This window comes from Idiotropiscis lumnitzeri, chromosome 3 (genome assembly GCF_059441095.1).
Source record: "Idiotropiscis lumnitzeri isolate Australia: NSW breed Sydney's pygmy pipehorse chromosome 3, RoL_Ilum_1.0, whole genome shotgun sequence".
NCBI lineage: Eukaryota > Metazoa > Chordata > Actinopteri > Syngnathiformes > Syngnathidae > Idiotropiscis > Idiotropiscis lumnitzeri.
In genome coordinates, this window is record NC_142393.1 from 12,732,817 (window position 1) to 12,752,085 (window position 19,269).

The 19,269-nt window shown below is 41.2% G+C and overlaps 1 protein-coding gene across 1 annotated transcript; it reads left to right on the plus strand.

The window, feature by feature from the left end:
• The first annotated feature begins 1,819 nt into the window (after nucleotides 1-1,819).
• Nucleotides 1,820-19,028, plus strand: snphb (syntaphilin b). Its single transcript, XM_088292263.1, has 7 exons — nucleotides 1,820-2,001; nucleotides 5,511-5,634; nucleotides 6,933-7,085; nucleotides 11,449-11,619; nucleotides 12,413-12,520; nucleotides 12,608-12,757; nucleotides 12,847-19,028. Exons 2-7 carry the CDS (start codon nucleotides 5,585-5,587, stop codon nucleotides 14,753-14,755), a joined length of 2,541 nt encoding a protein of 846 aa, XP_088148389.1. The 5' UTR covers nucleotides 1,820-2,001; nucleotides 5,511-5,584; the 3' UTR covers nucleotides 14,756-19,028.
• The last annotated feature ends 241 nt before the right edge of the window (nucleotides 19,029-19,269 follow it).

Sequence of the window (19,269 nt, forward strand, 5' to 3'; positions counted from 1 at the left end):
TCCATCCACATCCTCAAAAGTAAACCCAATTAAAGGCATCATGTTTAATCATTTCAACACAATTTGTTTATCCAGGAGGTGAATGTGACTGTAAACGCTCGCTAGTCTGTTTGGGCAACCCTCGCCCAAATTCAGTTTAGTTAGGCTCCACCTAATCATGATCAGGATGAGAAGTACAAAATGGATGGGTGGACAAATTTGGATATTGTCCATCCATTCATTTTCGGTAGCCCTAATCCTCATTGACTTGTCACCAACCATTCCCATGGCATACCCAGACAAATAACCATTTACACATTCACACCCATAGATGACATTGAGTCTTTGATGAATCTTACGTGTATAGTTCTTAGATTGTTGAGTCTCACCGAGTGTTTTATGGGCCGTCCTGAGTCACGTAGGGTGTACCATGAACTGATGTGGCCATGGATTTTTTTCCCCTCCCAATTGCTACTCTAGGCTTCCACAATGTTGAAGTTTGAATCATAGAGGCCTGAAAGAGAATCAAAATTGTGATACAGCCTTTCCACTTGGGCACCGTGCCGCCATTTTTTAATTCTAATGATCTTGATTTCAGATGCAAAGTTATATATATATATATATATATATATATATATATATATATATATATATATATATATGTATTTTCTAAGACCTGTATACATGTTAAAATATTTGAACCTAATAGTTCCTGCTCACCTGCAATTTTTACATTTGTGAGACTCACACACCCCGTGTAATGAATTAGTCATGTATATTCCAGAGCACCAGCTACCGGTTATAATGTAGTCATTTTTTAAATATTCTTCTTCTTATTATTATTATTATTATTACCGGTAGTGCAGTCAGACCGTTTGAGTAAAAATGATCCATGGGCGACCTCTGTTGGCCTTTACATCTGTCTGTAACACTTCAATGTGTCCACTAGATGAGAGCAGAGGCTAAGTTTCCCTGGATACAAAATTCTTTATTAATGGCCTTCAGCGTTAATCGCGTCACTGCGAAGTGATAAATGATTAATGAGCAGGGGAAAAATCTTTTTAATACCGGGTCCAGCTTTAACTACCGTTTTATTCATTACTTTGAACTCTACATTCAAAGTATACGTATGCTGCATTCATGTATTTATATATATATATATGTATATATATATGTATATATATATATACACATATATATATATATATATATATATATATATATATATGTATTTGTCTGTTTGTTTGTTCGTTTTCTCGTTTATCTATTAAAATGAATTGGTTTAACAGTGCACGGAGAAACGTTGCTAATGCGTACTGGTGCTTTTTTTCTGTTATGCTGTTACGAATTAATTTTATTTGTGCATCAGGACATGAATGACGACGTGAACTCACTTGGAAGATGAGTGATATTTACACTTGCCTCGATGAAGTGACCTGCGTAAAGTTGGGGGTGATCCAAAAATATGTTGTTGGTTTGGGTTGCACACAGTACAGTATATTGATTTTGTGGTGTAGTCCTGTTAATGTACAAAATACTCAAAGTACTTTACGTGGATGTGTTGTCCAAATGTGACTTGCTTTATGGTGTCCTGTTCGTTTACCAAATTTCGTGTTGCGTTTGAGACGGCTTCCAACATTGTGTAGTAGTGCCATTGTGAAGTGACTTGACAAATGTAATTAATTACATTAATAACTATTATATAATAACAAAAATAATTAAAAGCGCCACTGGCCCGTTCTATTTGAGTGTCGTTTCCCTTTAAATAATGTGACGCAGCGTGACGCGGACCTCTCCAACCACAATCTCCTCCAGCTGGGTGCACACATTACTCCAATGCACCTCTTGCCTCCTCCCCTCTCCCTCTATGGACACCTCCCCCGCCTCCTCCTCCTCCTGTGCTAACATCCCTTCGGCATCCTGCAGAACTCTCGGTTCCCGGGAAAACATCCCCCCAAAATGGAGCCCCTGACGCCAAGGAAGGACTAACGGCAACGTACGGAGAAGGGGGCGAGTCGGCTGGTAAGAAGCTGATGCATTGTTTTATCATTGGAAGCACTACTGGATGCAGACGCAGTAGATATGGATTGCGTTGTGTGTGTGCGTGCGCGTGTGCATGTGCGCGCGTGCAAGTGTGTACATTAAAGACACGATTTAAATGTACATATTGAAGCTGCATGTTTTGTTTTGTAAGCCCTCAACGGCTTAAGGTGGTTCATTTTGAAAATGGGATGCTTACTCACTGTCATGCGTATTTAAGATCAACCTCCTTACGTGCAATCAGACACTCCGTCCATTATCCAACTATAAGGGTTGGTAAGGAGGCATGGACGCAGTGGCGCTCGTGCATGCAGGGTGCACAATATTATGAGCACATCCAGCGGCGTCCATGTTAGCAGGCCCTGAAGTCGTGACAAATTTCCTGGCGCAGCAGTTTGACCTTGCAGCATTTTGCTCCTGGGGACACAACACCTGACGGATGACACCAGCTTGTTTTAAAACATTAAGAAATGAGTACACATTGTGATTTGAATTGACGAGATGATTTTGCTTAGGCATGGTTACTTAAAAAGTAAAACAAAAACACTGCTGCTTAATGCATCAAAACATATCATAACAATACCCAGATGCCATGGAATTATGTCCCCTAGTGGCTGTGAGCAGCATAGCCGTGACTTGTGATTTAGATTCGGTGGATGCCTGCTTGCTCTATAAGATTTACTCTACATATATATTCTGTTATGGATCATCTAAAACTCTCATGTTTTGATAAATATTCACCATATTGTGCTGTAATAGTGGCCATCCCCTTTTATGGTAACCCATTTAGTTGCCAGGCACACCCTCCATTTAAAACGAAAGCTGGATTTACACTGCATATTTCTAATGACAGTTCAGATATTTTGCTATGAAGTGGCTCAACTGAAAATTGGGATATTATCAAAGTGTAAAGAGAAAAAAAAAAAAACGCGTGAAACCGCATATCGTGCAATCGTAATCAGGTGTTTTTCAAAAGTGACCCAATGCGCATCACATTTCTGCCAATGCAACAGCAGCATAGCACGTTCCAAAATCAAGTATGGTGGGTACATTAAACACTCTGAATTGTCCTAATATATGATTATGAACGTGAATGGTTGTTTGTCTATGTATGCCCTGTGATTGGCTGGCAACCAGTTCATGGTGTACCCAGCCTACTGCCCGAAGACAACTGGGACAGGCTCCGGCATGCCCGCAATGCTCATGCAGATAAGCAGGTCCGATAATGGATGGATGAAAGCATCGGCCTCATATAATCTGAACGTTACATTTAAGGTGTGCCCTCATTGAGTAAGATATATATATATATATATATGATAATATTAGATGAGGGAGCCAGCAGAGTAAATTAAGTACGCTCCAGGTCCAGTTCTGACAAGAACAAAGAGATCAGAACATATTACTACTATCCTAAAAGCTTCACAAAAATATTTCTTTCCACTTACCTATGATAAAGGTATTTCAAAGCATTTTGAAAATCATGTTCCTGCACTGTATGTTCTGTTCGTAATTTTGCGCAGAATGCTACTTTTACTTCTTTACTTTTCTTTGATATCTTTAACTCTTTTGTTTTTATACTTATATTTATATATAACATCTGTTCCATTGAAATCCCCCAAAATCATGCAAATTGCATTTCGGTGCTGTAAGGCATCTCCACGAGGGCATCAGAACAACCTTGTTAGATACTTTGTAAGCGCTTTGATGCATCAATATTTGTTATGCCTATGTCAAAAAAACTCCTCGCTTGGCAGACGCAGGTGAAGGGATTGCTGTTTAAAGTGTCTTCCGTACAACTGAAGCAGGTGAAATACCTTCATTTCTGTTTAAAAGAGGGGCTCCCTTCTCAGTACTTCTATTTATCTTGGAAAGATGAATAGCATTGTGCTGAATGATGACAGATGAAAGAAAAATGATACACGTGCAGTCTTTGCCCACGGGATATTTACGGGATTGAGGATATTGATTTCCTGTTTTTTGCCTGTTTAGTCCACACATTCTTGTAGTGCGATCATATCGGCTGCACAAGATAGCCTACAGTATATCGCTGAGCTCATTAATCACTATACAGTATGTCTGAATGACCTTGTTAGCTTGACAGTTATGTCACAACGAGAGAGGTATGCAAAGTGCTTCCGTGGTGAGTAGTGATGTGTGTTTTTTTGTAAAACAGCTCAGGGTTTAAAGGCAAAATATTGTGCTTGTTTTTAACAATTTCTGAGGTGTCTTAATAAAAGGTCTCTGGCATTAATTGGTTATTACGGCACACTTGATATCCACTTTTTTTTTTTTTTTCGCAAGGGTCCTCTGCTGCCAATTTAAAGTAGGTTTTTTGTTAACTTGACCTGGAGCAGAGCGAGAGCTTGCGACTAGGCTCGGGCCAGAGTCTGAAGAGAAACGGGATCATGCAGTGACCACCTCAGTTTCATCATTTCAGCCAAATGAAAACATTTGAAAAAGCTCATGAGATGACCTTTGTAGTAGCACAAATGAAGGGTGAAGCTGACAGTGCAGTTTTTGCAGAGAATGACTCATCATTGTTTCTGCCTGATGAGATGGAGAGAGATGCTGTGCTGCATTCAGCTTATTTTATTAAAGTGGTACCTCAAACCTCTGCCCCAGGCCCATTCCAATTTTGGTCGATTTCAGAACTACACTTGCCTTTGCTATCAATCATATTTGGCAAGAAATCTTCATAGTTTAGTAACATTTTGATATTATCGTCATGCAAGGTTAAGCACATTAACCATTCCCATATGTTTATGATACACACATTACATTATTCAATTCAGTCTCTTGAGCATACCAGAATCCAAACGGGGGGGGGGTCAACAGATGGCAAAAAACTGTAACTCAGATTACAAAATTCTGCTGATGTTTCATAATGACCAAAGTAATCGCCACCAACTTGACAGCTGCAGTGTCGGCATTAAATTACACTCTCAGCATGATAAGAGTGTACAGTGTGCACTATAGTAATACATACCCAAATGCTGCAGGTTTGATTGAACATTTTAAAACACTTTAATATGTATCTTAATATGTTTATTAATCAGAATATCGTGTTTAGACTAGTGAAGGGATATATTTCTCTTTTTGTTAGCAACTTTTGGAGCTCTCAAGTAATCACTACATCAAAATCACATGCACTATTCTTATTATTGGATCCAAGAATTAAAATTATTAGGTAGCTCAATTTAACTTGTCATCATGTTGGACAGAGAAATGGACCATGGCGATCAAATCGTGCTGGACCTGCCAGGACACCTCTCATCTTTCGTTCGTGCCTATGTAGTTGTGTGCAGTGTTTGGGCGAGAGTGTTGACTTGACTCAGCATGTTGAGACCTCCGGAGCTGATTGCAGCAGTGTGCGGGTGTGCGTGTGTGTTGGGTCCAAATTTTCATTTGATTCACTGAGCGAGCATCGGTTTTCTACATGCTGACTAATGCTCAGTCTTGGGACTTTTCTTTCACGTTTTCTTCTTTTCAAGCAGGCTCTCGTCACCCAGCTGAATAAGAGGACGGTGAGAACCGCAGAAGCTCGACTGGAAGACTGCCTGACCTCATGTCTGCCCCTGCTCCAGCCAGTCGGAGGTCTGCATCGGGCTCTCGCCGGTAGGTCGCCAACAGATTGAAGGTTACAAATGCAGTTCTTCAAGAGCTTTACACACAACTCATACAAGAGGTGGACGTTTTGCAAGTCAGTTGTCTTGTACTTCGGGAATTCTTGGCTTACATTGAATGCCTAGTTATAGGTGAGTTTTATGCAAAGTAGATTTGTTAACGATCTGCCAAACTAAGCAGTTCACATTCAGAGCGGAGGTGATACAGAAGCAGATCTGTATATTCATCCGAATGCTGGTCAGTTAACAGTAAAAAATTGACCGTGTTGAAAAAGTACTAAACAGGAAACACAATTTTGGTGCGTAAAAGCAAAGCTAAGGAGAGACGAGGATGTTGCACTCGTGGCATCAGCAAAGTTGGTAAATAAGCCGCAGGAATTAATAAAAGCTGCGGGCGGGCGGTTGGCTTTCGCGGCTTCATGTCTAAACTTAAGTATGTCTGTTAACAACTCTGTTGCAAAATTCTTCATTAATTGCATTGTCCTAACGAAAGGAAAAAAAAAGTGTCATGACATTCTGCAGTTCATCAGCATAAATGTGCTTTGTCACCTGGTGTAAAAATACTCTACACAGTCAAATACATTTCTGGCAATTTAAAGTTTCTTTCATACATCGGCAACTATTCGTTAATATTACAAGAATTAACAATCTTTAATTAGATGTGTTTCATTCGAGGGTCAGCCACAAGACTGACTCAGCCTTCTTTCTTGTCTTTCTTTGAATGAGTCAGCAGTTTGTCCAACTCGATTTGTTTCTGTCCAGTCTCAGCGTTGTGGCTTTGATCATGAGATGACAAGTTTGAAATCTGCCTGGTGGTCAGACACCTCACACCTGCAGACCCCTAAACAGCAAGTTTATAATCTTGTGTTTCCTATGGGAAATATTAAAATGTGATTTATTGCAGATAATCAACAGAAAATATTAGTAAAACAATAGCAAATACATTCTAATAAATAGAACTAATTTACATGTATCACGTTTTAATGTTTTTATTAATTATTTGATTAAGTAATTATTAATTCATTACCACATAAAAAATTGAATAAATTATTTCATTAAAATGGAGTAGTTTATATATTTAATTTAGTGCATTTCAAACACGACTCTCTTGTATTCGTTGTCGCACATTTGTCTACAAGGCATGTGGCTCGAGGTGCACGCAAGCGGTGTGTGGAGCACCCGTTACAACAATGCGGGACTCGTGGTGGTGTTGCCATGGCAACAGGCATCTACAGATGGCTCAACAACGTGGCTTTGGTGTCCTCCTCTTTCTCATCTCTTCTCTCTCAGATTCAACCCTCTGAAGGCGCTGCAGCCAAAACGTCGCTTGCAGCAAATACTGGCCTCCTCGCCCGTCCCGGTCCCCAGGCCGGAGTCCGGGTCGGGGTTGGCCGCACCGGTTGCCACGGCGCCGGTAGCCATTCCGGTGCCGGCGCCCCCTGCGTGAGAAACACCTCACTTTACCCTCTCAAGAGAGCATGCGCCATCGCTGCTGCAGCTCTGGCATGCGTTGTAACCACTAAAACGACAAGAGCAACAAAAACAACACATGTGCTACCACGCTGATCTAGGATCAGGGTTTCCCACCTCAGACTGTACTGATTGGATTCTGAATCATTAATATCCAATATGTACAAACTCAATTGAAATACAGAACCAACAAATTGAGACACTGCTATAACACTCATCCTCTCGAGTGATGTGCTGCAAGAACTACAATGAGGGAAACCTTGAGCCACTCACTGTTGATCTGCACTTTAATGCTCAAGCATATTGATAATGCTTGTGTTGAGCGGCTCCACGCAGCTGTACTAACGTTTTGTTTGGAGACAAAACTGTGATCACTGGTAAGCAGTGGCGATTTTGCAGAACATGTTCATTGAATTTTGAAGCTCATTAAAAATACCATGAAGCGAGATGTCAGAGAGATAAGGCAGGAACACAAATTCAGAAGTCACACTCAAAGGAAATTAGTGTAAGTTTACTTCAGATCTCTGCTCTGTATTAAATATAAATTTCGGGAAAAAAAATAATTATCCCTCGTTTTTTGCAATTAATGGGGACCAGAACCGTATATGGATGCTAATTTCAAAAACGTCTCAACTTAGCTTGTCGTAAAAATGTTACCGTATGAATATTATTTTTTTTTCTTTTTTAATACAACCATGTACCTAATTTTCACTGGATGACAATGAAGCGCAACGGGAAGTAATAATAATAATTTTGTTGTTCAATTTTAGGATGAACCCAGTGTCTTGATTGAACTGACGAACTACTCCGTCATAATTTTTCCGCCAGTCACTTTCTTGTCGAAAGTGATTCTTTAATAGAGGCTCTTCCTGCCGATTCTCTTTGTCATTTCATCATACTGTGTTACACAGAGAAACACTTTATTTCAGCCTGGGGAACAGATTCTTTCCGCACAAAATTATTTTTCATTGAAAACGCCACTGCTGGTGATCACCGGTTCACAAAGTTGCTATGTCAACTCTGCTCACAGTCAGCGAGACGCCAATAACCTGTAACATGTCTCTTTGCATGGTAGCTTTGGGATTGCGATAAACCGGCATTTTTTTTTTTCCATTTTCCTTTTCTCTCAGACACTTTGTCGCTTGTACAGCACAGTAGAATAGTGGTTAGCATCTAATCTCAGCTCCAGCCGTCTTGTGTGGAGTTTGCATGTTGTCCTTGTGTTTCCGTGGGCTTTCGTGAGGTACTCAAGCTTCCTCCCACATGTTAAAAACATGCAAGTCAGGTTCATTGACGACTCTAAATTGTCTATCGGCGTGAATATTGGCATGAATGGTTGTTTGTCGCTATGTGCACTTTGATTGGCCGACAACCATGATGATATCTTTTTTTTACTTTTCTGTACTTATTTTATTTGCCCTTGTAAAAGGTAAATAGGGTTTAACTAAATTGGGCTAAGAACATGAAGGCCAGTTATTGTCAGCGGCACTAGTAAGTTTCACCATCTTAACAAAGGGATTTTGCCATGTGCTCTTGGTCAGAACATTTACTGAGATTACATGTCCATAATTATTCATATTCTTTCACTATACAGGCATAGACAATGTTTTTAAAAGTATTAAAATGCTACATTATGTTAGAATTTATGAGGATTCTCTATAATAATCTTCGACCTGCTCCTGGTTGAAGCTGTGGTAAATTAGTAAACGTGGCAAAATTGGAATTTCCATACATATCAATTGTGTGAAGTCAAATTTAAAGGCAATGAGCAGCCAGTTACTTGGTCATGAAAATTTAATACAATTAGCATGCTGTAAAGTAGTACGAGTGGAAAAAAGGAGATAATGTAATGTCCAGAAGATGACTGATGCATCTATTAGATTGCCAGCCAGGATACCGTCTCTGTAGAGCAGTGTTTTTTTAACCTTGTTTTTTGTATTGAACCCCATATGTTTCATATTTGCTGTTACGACCGGCTCTGCTAGGGGAGGAGGGAAGTAACATAAACCAAGCTGTTAAATGGTGTGGAGAGAGTTTACAATTTATTTTTAGTAAAGAAAAGAGGTAGGGTTCAAACAAATTATCTCAACCAAACAGTATTAACCCAAGTTCACAAATGCGTACAAGTAACAAAAGCAAGTGTCTCGAAAATTCACAAAAGTCCATCCAAGAGACACCACGAGCGCAAGCGAGGCGAACTGAACTCTAAAGTTCCAGCCGCCCTGAGCAGCTGGACCGAGGTCCTTTTATTGGTCCCAGCTGCACAGGTGGAGCTCGTTGATTGGGACGTCCATGAGTAACGAGCAGGAACGAAGTCCACCAATGGGGAACGAGCAGGAAATCAGTCCACCAATGGGGAACGAGCAGGAAATCAGTCCACCAATGGGGAACGAGCAGGAAATCAGGCCAGTGATGAGGCACAAGTCCATTGACTTTACAAACGAAAGGGTGGAAGAGTTACTGCAATACAACAAGGGCGTGGCCTTGTAGGTGGACCCTAGCCCAGGGCCGTAACATTTGCATTTACCCAATGTTTTGAAATTGGAAAACTATAAAACTGCATTGTTTTGTTTGTTTTCAAATTGAAAACGGGTATATAATTTTAGCAGTTCAAAAAATGAACCATGCATCAGCGGCAAACAAAATCACAGTAGAAATAACAATACCAACAAATAATGGATTTCACAAGAAGTCATTTACAAAGTACCGTGAAAATTATTCAAGTACCGTAAAAGTCACATTAACGGTTCACTCTCGCCTGTCGTGCTGGCACAGCATGTTCAATTCCCACATAGTGTGAGGGTGAAAAGTTGTCTCTCTCTAACCGCTATAGAAAATAGAATGGATGAATATTTTTATTTACGTCACTCAGAAAGCGAGGAGGAAGCTTAAAAAGTACAAAATAGAAACTATTTGGAGGTATACTTGATCACATGACTGTTGAAGCAGAAAGCAGTCCCTTTTGTCGAATTTTTGGTGAAGAACAAAAATGGTGTCATTTTTGCAAGCCTGCTTCTGTCAACAATGCTCTCTGAAGATGCTGAACATCACTTGTAAATGAAGTACAATGCAGGATGTTGAGTGTGGCTGTAAAATGAATTTGACTTGGCAGCGAACAATTAGATAAGGCCTCTGACAAAGCTTTTAGAAAACGCCTCTCGTGGATGCACTCCACATTTGAGTGCATCTTCATATTAAGCCTCTCAGGCCATGTCCGCCAAAACACTCCACCAAACAATGTGTGTATTTTACATGTAAACACAGTATAGGGCACTGAAAAGGCTCATCTTTTTTGTATGACTTCATTTGTCAATTATATATCAAGCTGTGGTGGAAGTCAGGGCCTTCTCTGCAGGCCTGAATAATAATAATTATAATAAAAATCTATTGTATTCATTTGTTTTGCATTTCTTTTGGCTTCACTGCTTTCAGTACGTGTATGTTGATGTTAGATTTGATTGAATTTTTTTGTCCAATCAGATTTCAGCCTCTATGTGCTGTCATGTAATTGTAATCTGACCAGGGCCTTCAGAACCGATAGTGCTGTTGCGTGTATCTTTAACATTATTTGCAATGGCATTGTTACCTTAATCAGATTTCAAATTCCCCTCACAGGGCCACAATGACATCAGCATTTTTCTGTCATTTGATTGGCTGGTCAAGAAAAAGTCAAGCAAGACTAGCAAAACATGCTGAAGTGCTCCAAATGATGTTTATGGCATGTTAACATACTATTATGTTGTGTTTTTGTATATTTGTACTATAATAACAATGTCATAGTGGTAGTATTAAGAAACGGATTGTGTCAGCTCCCCACTGAAGCCCAGGAACCAAATGCGCAGCCCACCACTATTATTAAGTGTGGTATTCCGATCACATGATTATACGACACCATTTGTTGGATTGTTGGTTTGTTAGTTCACATTACATTAACCCGATGAAACGATTTTTGTAAAACACGGGCTATGCAAGAAACCATTAGATTTCAGTGCAATTTTGGATTTAGCTGTTACAGTACACTTAAATTGATTATAAGTGGGACCTCCAGATTCCACAAAGAGAGCTGCAGCAGGAAATAAGATTGCTGACCCTTTGATAAACTTTTACTGCCACCTACAGCACTGCTTTGTTTTGCCTGCAAATGCAATTTCACAAGCTTTATTTCCTTGTGATTTTTAGACAGTAGATCTGTAATAAGTATATAAAACCGTTTTTGTGAAATACTTGAATATTTGTGGACACAGCCCAAATGTATTGTTGTGTTCTTAACATACACGTCACATGGTCCAGTTTCATATGTGACCTAACACCTTGTTATCTCTGCATGGTGTGTCAGGTTTGACTATTGCAGGTTCATAGAGCTAGACTACGTTCCCATGGAGACAGGTTACATGGTGTCAATGCGACCGACTAAAGGCTATACATCCTCCGCTAAAGGACACGCTTCCACCAAGTCCCCGGACCGCCTTAGCCGTCCAACAAACTCCCCCTCTACCCCTCGCTCCCGGTCTGTCCAGAGCCCCTTCTCTGTGGTCCGCACTCCGCAGCATGGGAATGATGTGACACATCGTGCTGTGTGAATGATTCATTGTGTTGTTACATTGTGTGAAACGCTATTGGAAGGTGTTAACACAGCTTTGCATCCAGTCTCATGTGGTTTTCACCTTCATTTGCAACCCCTACATATTGAGTTTCCAAACTACAGTGGACCCTCGGAAACATGAATGCGTCTGTGTTTTATTCTCTCAGACGTTTTGTGGGGGAAAAAAATGCTTGAAATAAAAATAGTGCTATGAAAAAATTTATATTACAATGACATAATTGAAAAAGTATAAAATCCATTTATCTTTGCTTTGCACCAACAAAATAATTAGCTACTGCGTGTGTACTAACTTTTAGGACGGCGCAAGTTCGACCTCTGGCCCCAATTAATTGTCTGTTAGTTCTCATGTGCAAATACCAAATAGCTTTGTGTTTGAAACCCGAGTGTCCAATGTATTCCACTGAGTAATCTTGTCCTGCTTTTTTATTTTATTTCATTTCAAAACACGTTGGCTTTTTCACAACACAAACCCATCCCCCCCATGTGTCCATATTTCCACTATCGGCACAAATTCGGTTTAGTGGCAGCGCTTAGCTTCTGTATGTGTTTCTGTGTATTTGCCGCCCGAGTCCTGTCATTTGGCTCCTTTTTGTGGAGGGGTGGGGTCAATCGCTCACAGTTGACCTTCACCGGGTTGTCTGGAGGTTTTATTTTTGCCAGGAGGTAACAACATTTCTCCTCTTCTTTTTGGAACCAGGCGTTCACCTGCAGGTCCCAGTAGCAGAGATCCGCCTGGCAATACCTCCCTCAGTAGCAGCAGCAATTCCGGCTCTTGTAAAGGCAGCGACTGCAGCCCAACCAAAGGGTAAGAAGATCAGAACCAACTCAGAAACCAACCCCAAGCCCAAAAAATATATCACAAGTTTATTTTGATGCCTTTTGTATCCTATAGACGACACCAGAAGTACATATCATGTACAGACAACCACGGTATACGGCCCCCGCCACCAGAACAGTACCTCACACCTCTGCAGCAGAAAGAGGTGTGCATCCGGCACCTGCGGGCCAGGCTAAAAGAAACCATCAACACACTGCAAGACAGGTTTGCATTTAGAAGGTTCTTCATTTCTGTATTTACTTCATTCTACTTCTTTATTTCTGTCATGACATTTTTCCATTTTACCCTCTTAGGGACACAGAGATAGATGAGTTGAGAGAAAAACTTTACAGAATGCAGGAGGACTGGGTGGAGGAGGAGTGCCACCGTGTGGAGGCTCAGCTGGCCCTGAAGGAGGCGCGACTTGAGATCCAGCAGCTTAAACAGGCTGTGGACACAGTCCGCGACAGATTGAGCGATGCGGGGGGATTCAGTGGGGACATTGGGGTCCAAAAGTACTTTCAGGACATCAACACTCAAAACCACAAGCTTGAGAACCTGTTGCTCAACATGGAATTAGCTCAAGTGGGATTAGCCAAGGAGGGGGAAGCCATAGCAGGCCGCCGGACCCGTGTTGGGGGTTCAGCGCCAGCGTCAGTGTCTGGAGAAAGTCCAGGAGGAATACCAAAACCAGCAATAGGAGGAAGGGGTTCTTGTTCTTGTGATGGTTCGCCAGCCCGTTCTCTGACTCGTAGCTCCACCTACACTAAACTGAGTGATCAAGCGGCAAACCGAAATGGCAATGGCGTGGATTTTCCTTGTCTTTCAGCTGATGGCACTCAGGATAGTGGCTTTGTATGCTGCGGGGAGAGCAGTAGTGTCCCGAGTCGGGCCGATTTGCTCTTGGAGGCCGCCTTCCTCTCAGAGGAAACGGCTTCACTGCTCAACTCCTACGCACAAACCTTTTCACGCCCCACATCCAACTCTTTACCTCACACTTACTCCCAAACCTTACCTCATTCGTTCCCTCACAACCCGTCACACTCGGTGGCTCACACTATGCCGCACTCAGCCACTTACGAGAAGCTGTGCTCGGGTGAACGTCTGTCAACATTTCGTTGCGGCCTAGGTGGAGGCGGCTGCATGAGCCACCCCTGCTTGTCACACCATCACCTGTACCTACATCCCTTACGCGAGACAGGCATTCAGACCGAGAGCTGTCCCATCCCAGCAACGTCTGGTTGCCCGTCAGACTTGGATACGATTGCCGAACAACGTACCTTCAGATCTCAAGCTTGCAGCCCAACGTCGACTTGGATGTCTGATGAAGGAGAAGACGATATAGACTCCATCAGCACCACCACTTCTGTAACCAGATCAACTGTCATGAGCGCAGCCACAGAGCCGATTCCATTTTCCAAATTGCCACGGGTTAACTCCGTTCCGCGTTCTGCCACCGTGGCCTGTTCCATGGAGAGTCTTTCATGTGAAGGGAAGGAGGGCACGAAGGAAGATGCAGAGGAAGAATCTGCTGCAGTGGACAATCAGGGCGAAATATCAGTAGTCCAACCAACAGTAACGAAGCTGGAGACAGAGCCAGCAAAACTGGTGGGAAATCAGGAAAAAGCAAAGGAGGTCACTTTTCGCAGTTCAGCAGACCGAAAGGAAGCTCGATGGAATGTAGACGACGGACCATTTGGGAAAACACTGGAAACAGTCAACTTAAACAACATCCAGCAAGCAGATGGCCTAATTCAAATAGAAGCACCTGGACTGAGCCCATGTAGCCCAGAACCCCTACAAAGTGTAGAGCAACCTCACACTTCTCAGCCAAAACGACTTGTTTCCCAAGAGGAGGAAGCTGGCGTCATTGTCGTGGGGGTAAACGACAGGGAGGATAACGAGGAGTCAGAACGCGAAGAGCAAGGCGACGAAGGCAGTAGCGCCGCAGCAGAGGAGGCGGACCCCACCTCTGATTCTGGACCGATACAGAAAAGCTACTGGAGTCGTCACTTCCTAGTCGATCTGCTGGCAGTGGCGATCCCCGTGGTGCCGACAGTGGCGTGGCTGTGCCGGGGTCCGGTTCGAGACGGGCAGCCCATGTACCACATTGGCTCACTGCTGAGGGGCTGCTGCACTGTGGCTCTGCACTCGCTGCGCAGAGGAGGGGGCTTGAGGCATTACCCCGCCGGCGGTGGTGACCTTGGTGGATCTCAGATGTGAACATAAGTTTGCCTAAATTCTCTCCATTAGGATGTTTGACCATCACTATATGGCTTTTATTTGGAAAAAAAGTCTGATACCTTATCAACATCCTTGCCCTGAAGAATAACAAAGAAAATACAGGATTGTGTGCATTACAGATGAAGTGAAGTGACTGGGTTGTCCCAACCACCTGTCCGAAAGTGCTGATTGAACTAAATAATCAATAGTTGGATGTGCAATGCTGATTGTTTCATTTTCAAATGCAGGGAAAACATTTAAGGTTTGTTGCTTGGTCAACATTACCGACTCACTGATGACTGGAACTAGCACTTTGTTGGATATGTACGCAAAATACTTACTAGAGTATAATCAAGAATGGGTACCAAATTGTCTCTTCTAGTTAAACTAAAATCCATTCAATGGCTCCTTTGTCCTTAAAAATGTCATTTTCATTATCAAGTATCATTTGGTCGGGTCTTTCTACATTAAATGACGTAACGCTACAATGAATCAGAAAATAAAACACCACGAAGCAACTGAATCCACGTTTTCACCAAGCGTTCTCGTCCATTTCACCTCACAGTGGTACCTTTAGGAACATTAAATCCAGAAGTGTCTTCGGGTGTTGTTATAAAAATGCTTTAGTGTGTTCTTCCCGACATTCTCGTTGTCTTGCTAAAGGATACCTGGGAATGATTTTTTTTCTAGGTTTGGCTTGTACCCTACACAACTGTTCGCAAGAACAACAACAACAAAAAATCTTCCTTGAACTGACCTTAACTCGACTTCTTGGTGGATCTGGGCCTATTGTGTACATTTTCTGCGTCTCTGCCTTGCGCTGTTAAGTCTCGACTAAAACCCTTGGTCAGGTCATCATTTGGACTATTCTAGCAAGTCTCTTCTCTTAAATACACACTTTGAATAACATGCTCGATGCGTGGGGGTGTCAACCACAAACCTCTAATTTGGAATTCTAAAAACCGTATTTCCTCCAATAGGTGGCTGTTTGTTTCTTTTCTGCACTGAAACCAGTGTCAATGAGAGTGGAGGCCACTATTTGAGGTTATATGGTTACTAAAAAGTATGGTCCGGTCCAGTGTCTTATTTCAGTATACCGTTGGTCCTCGGTTTACAACGGCTCTGACGTCCAACGTTTTGAGCTTATGAATTGAACAGTGCGGTGTGGAGCGGTGTAAGGATACGTCGTCATGTTGCACAAGATCACACACTTAGTTGCCACCGTACATACTGATTTTCATTCGGTTGTTTATATTTTAGCCGCGTCCTCCATGCAAATATTTGTAAACTGAGGACCACCCCCACCATCCCGTATGTGTGTTTCTTTGCTGCTGATAACTGCTATTGTTTAGCACCCTCATACTTCAAACATCCAGATTTCTATATAGCCAGATTAAATAATAATAATACGATGATGTCTTTGGAGAGAATGTCAGTGTTACTCATTTAAGCCTTTCAACCCGAATACTTTCAACCTTTCATTTATTTTCTGTAGCGTCTCTTCTCATTTAGCGCCACGGGACGCTGGAGTTTGTCCAAGTTGACTTGAGGGGAGAGATGGGGAACACTTTGAACTAGTCACCCGTCTGGCAAAATGTCCTAAATGCTTTCATTCCAAACCAAACTTACACTTTCACTCAACAATTTAAGTGTAGATAATAGCTCGCTGAAAGATCACTCGATGACTGAATTTGTCTCCGTCTTGTCGGAACACTCTGCTGTACAGATCTCACCTCTTGTTGTCTTGTTCAACTGTCACTCTGGACCACGCTTTCCCGTCAGTCACTTGAGGACAAGTTTCTTCTGCTATGCATCTTACCAGACGTACGATAAAAGTAAACATTGCACTTGTATATGGTGGCCCCTCAGAGGTGGAACACATTCTATTTGTTGAGATTTGAAACTGTCAGCACAAAAACAGGTTATACCAGTCAATCGTGTGAATAGTAAGACTTACAAGAGACTTAAAACAATCAAATGTGTATGGAGCAAATCTTACCTTTGTTAATATATTAGCGCTATTGTCGTCATCACCATTTTCCTTCTTGGCTTACCGTTCCTGATACCCTTCTGAAAAGTTATACAGTACCCACAAAAAGAGGCTTGGAAAATAGATGCCGAGCTACGAGCTCATCCAATTGCATTTGTCTTGTCATTTGAAAGTTAAATTCCGAGATGTCCACCAAAACCGTTTGCAATCCCACAGTTACGATCGCAAAAGGCGGTTTGGAAGTTTTAGGTGTGATTTGGTTTTCTTCTCTTGAATTTCTTTGTGGTTTTGTCACAATGTAAATATGTAAAAGAAAAGGGCAGACAAAATTTAAAAAGCCAAATGATGAACATCTCATCACGGACATAACCGTCTTGGTCCAAGAGAAATGTAATTTGGAAACAACATGAGTTTCTTTCTGTTTTGATTTGCACTATTGTTCACTTTATGAATTATAAACAATTACTTGAATTCCTGCGGCTGGACGCTGTGTGTAAACGCAGTGGAACTGGCGTTGTCTGCAGTTAAATGTCCTCCAAAACATCTTTTGTCTGACCATTTTAGCCTTTCAAACACAAACTAAAATAAGTCAGTGACACGAACACTGCATGAATAAAAGTCTTGAGACACAGCTCTTCAGTAATCTGTCAAATCATTCATTTGGACAATTGTATGCTTCCAACTTTGTGGAAACAGTTTGGCGAGGTCCATTTCTCTCCTTCGTGCACAAACGAGGACCCGTGCAATGAACATGAACAAATATCCCACAGATACACATTCCCAAATATTGTCGGAAGTCTTCCCAGAAGGACGGGCAAACAACTTCAAATGTGTCATTGCTTACCACGTCTTGTCAGTGGAATGGCCACGTGTTACAGTACTTTTGTTTATACAGATTACATTTTAGTGGAAAAGGAGCAGTGGCTATGAAACTTGGTGCAAGACATCAGAGACAATCATGATCATTTGGCATCGCAACGAAAGTCATGTGTTTATCCAAGACTTTAGAGGCGTACACTTCCTGAATTCTGAAGTGTATTACTTCACAGGTTACAGCGCAGATTCATTTCTTTCTAATAACAGTAATACTGTTGAGTTTTATTTTTTCAATTTCCTATACCTCTTAAAACTGACCAAACCATTTGGGTGATGCGAGTTGAAAAGATGTTGCAACAAAAAGCCATTGAACATTCTTGAATGAATATTATTGTGCCGATTGATGATGACTTGTGTTTTCTCCTGCCGTCAGGCAGATGATTTTGTGTATTTCGGAGCCCTCTCAAGTATAGAAAGGGAATAAAACTCTGAATTTGTATATTGAACAAACAGCGATATGGATATCCCCAAGTTTTTTTCTCTTTTAATTTAGATAAAACTTTACATGCAGTCGTATTGTCCGTTGCATTAAAAAACAAACAAAACAAAAAAACAATACTCCAAATAAATCTTGCTGATCCAACTTCTATTTAACAACATTTTGGTGGATCAACACAATTTGTTCAAACATGTCGAGTGTGTACAACGAAATCTATTTTGTACTCAAGTTTGTTTCAACTCGTTTGATGAATTGATCAGTTGCATCAACTCTTCATCTTTATTTTTGTGAATGTTCACGTGATTTTCTCTGACAATGTGCCTCGTACAGACTTAAATGATTGGACACATCTCCATGATCCAATTTCTTTCAAATGTGATGTTCAAGTAGTTCCATTATGCCGTCTAATGCCTCTTTAAATCATGCTCTTCAATGAAATTTCCCTTAAGGCGAAAAATAAGATATGTTTTTTAACTCACTATTTTCATACTCACCTTTTTTTGCTATTAGATGTACTATTTTCTTTAACGATATCCTCACACTCCAGTGACCGTTTGATATTTTCTGTCCCACAATATATCTGGCCACGCTCTGGTGACATTCGCCACTATATGTACTATAGACTACATATGATATAATTATATTTTCTTGGGAAGATAGATTGGAGAAGGGTGTGTATTTTTGTCAATATTCTAAATGTTTACTGTCATTTTAGTTGGTCATCTTTGTCTGATGCTGTGCTTATGTATGTACCTGTTTGAATGTACTGTCGTTTTTTTTTTCCACATCTACCACCGCTGAGGACAGCCAATGGCCTTGCATCGGGACATCAATGCTGTATATTGGAAATATATATAATGTAAGACTATTTGAACTGCAATAGTGTGTACAGTTACACAAAGAAATGAGTAGGTGACACTCACGGTCAAGACCAAAAGCTCCAAGATATTAAAAGAGCATGGAGGAAATTGTTGTCTCCTTTGTGAGTGTGATCATTCTGATTGATATTGTTACTCGAAATCGCTCCATCTCCAACTTCTTCATTTTCTTGACGAGATCCTCTGCAATAGTTTGTGCATCTTTACTGAGGCAACAATCTGTTCCTCTTATGTTATTCATTGTCCCAGTTTAAAATATAATTTTATTCCCTTAAAATAACAACTCTCAAATATATGCATTTTTGTAACAATATGGTTATTTTCGTAATTT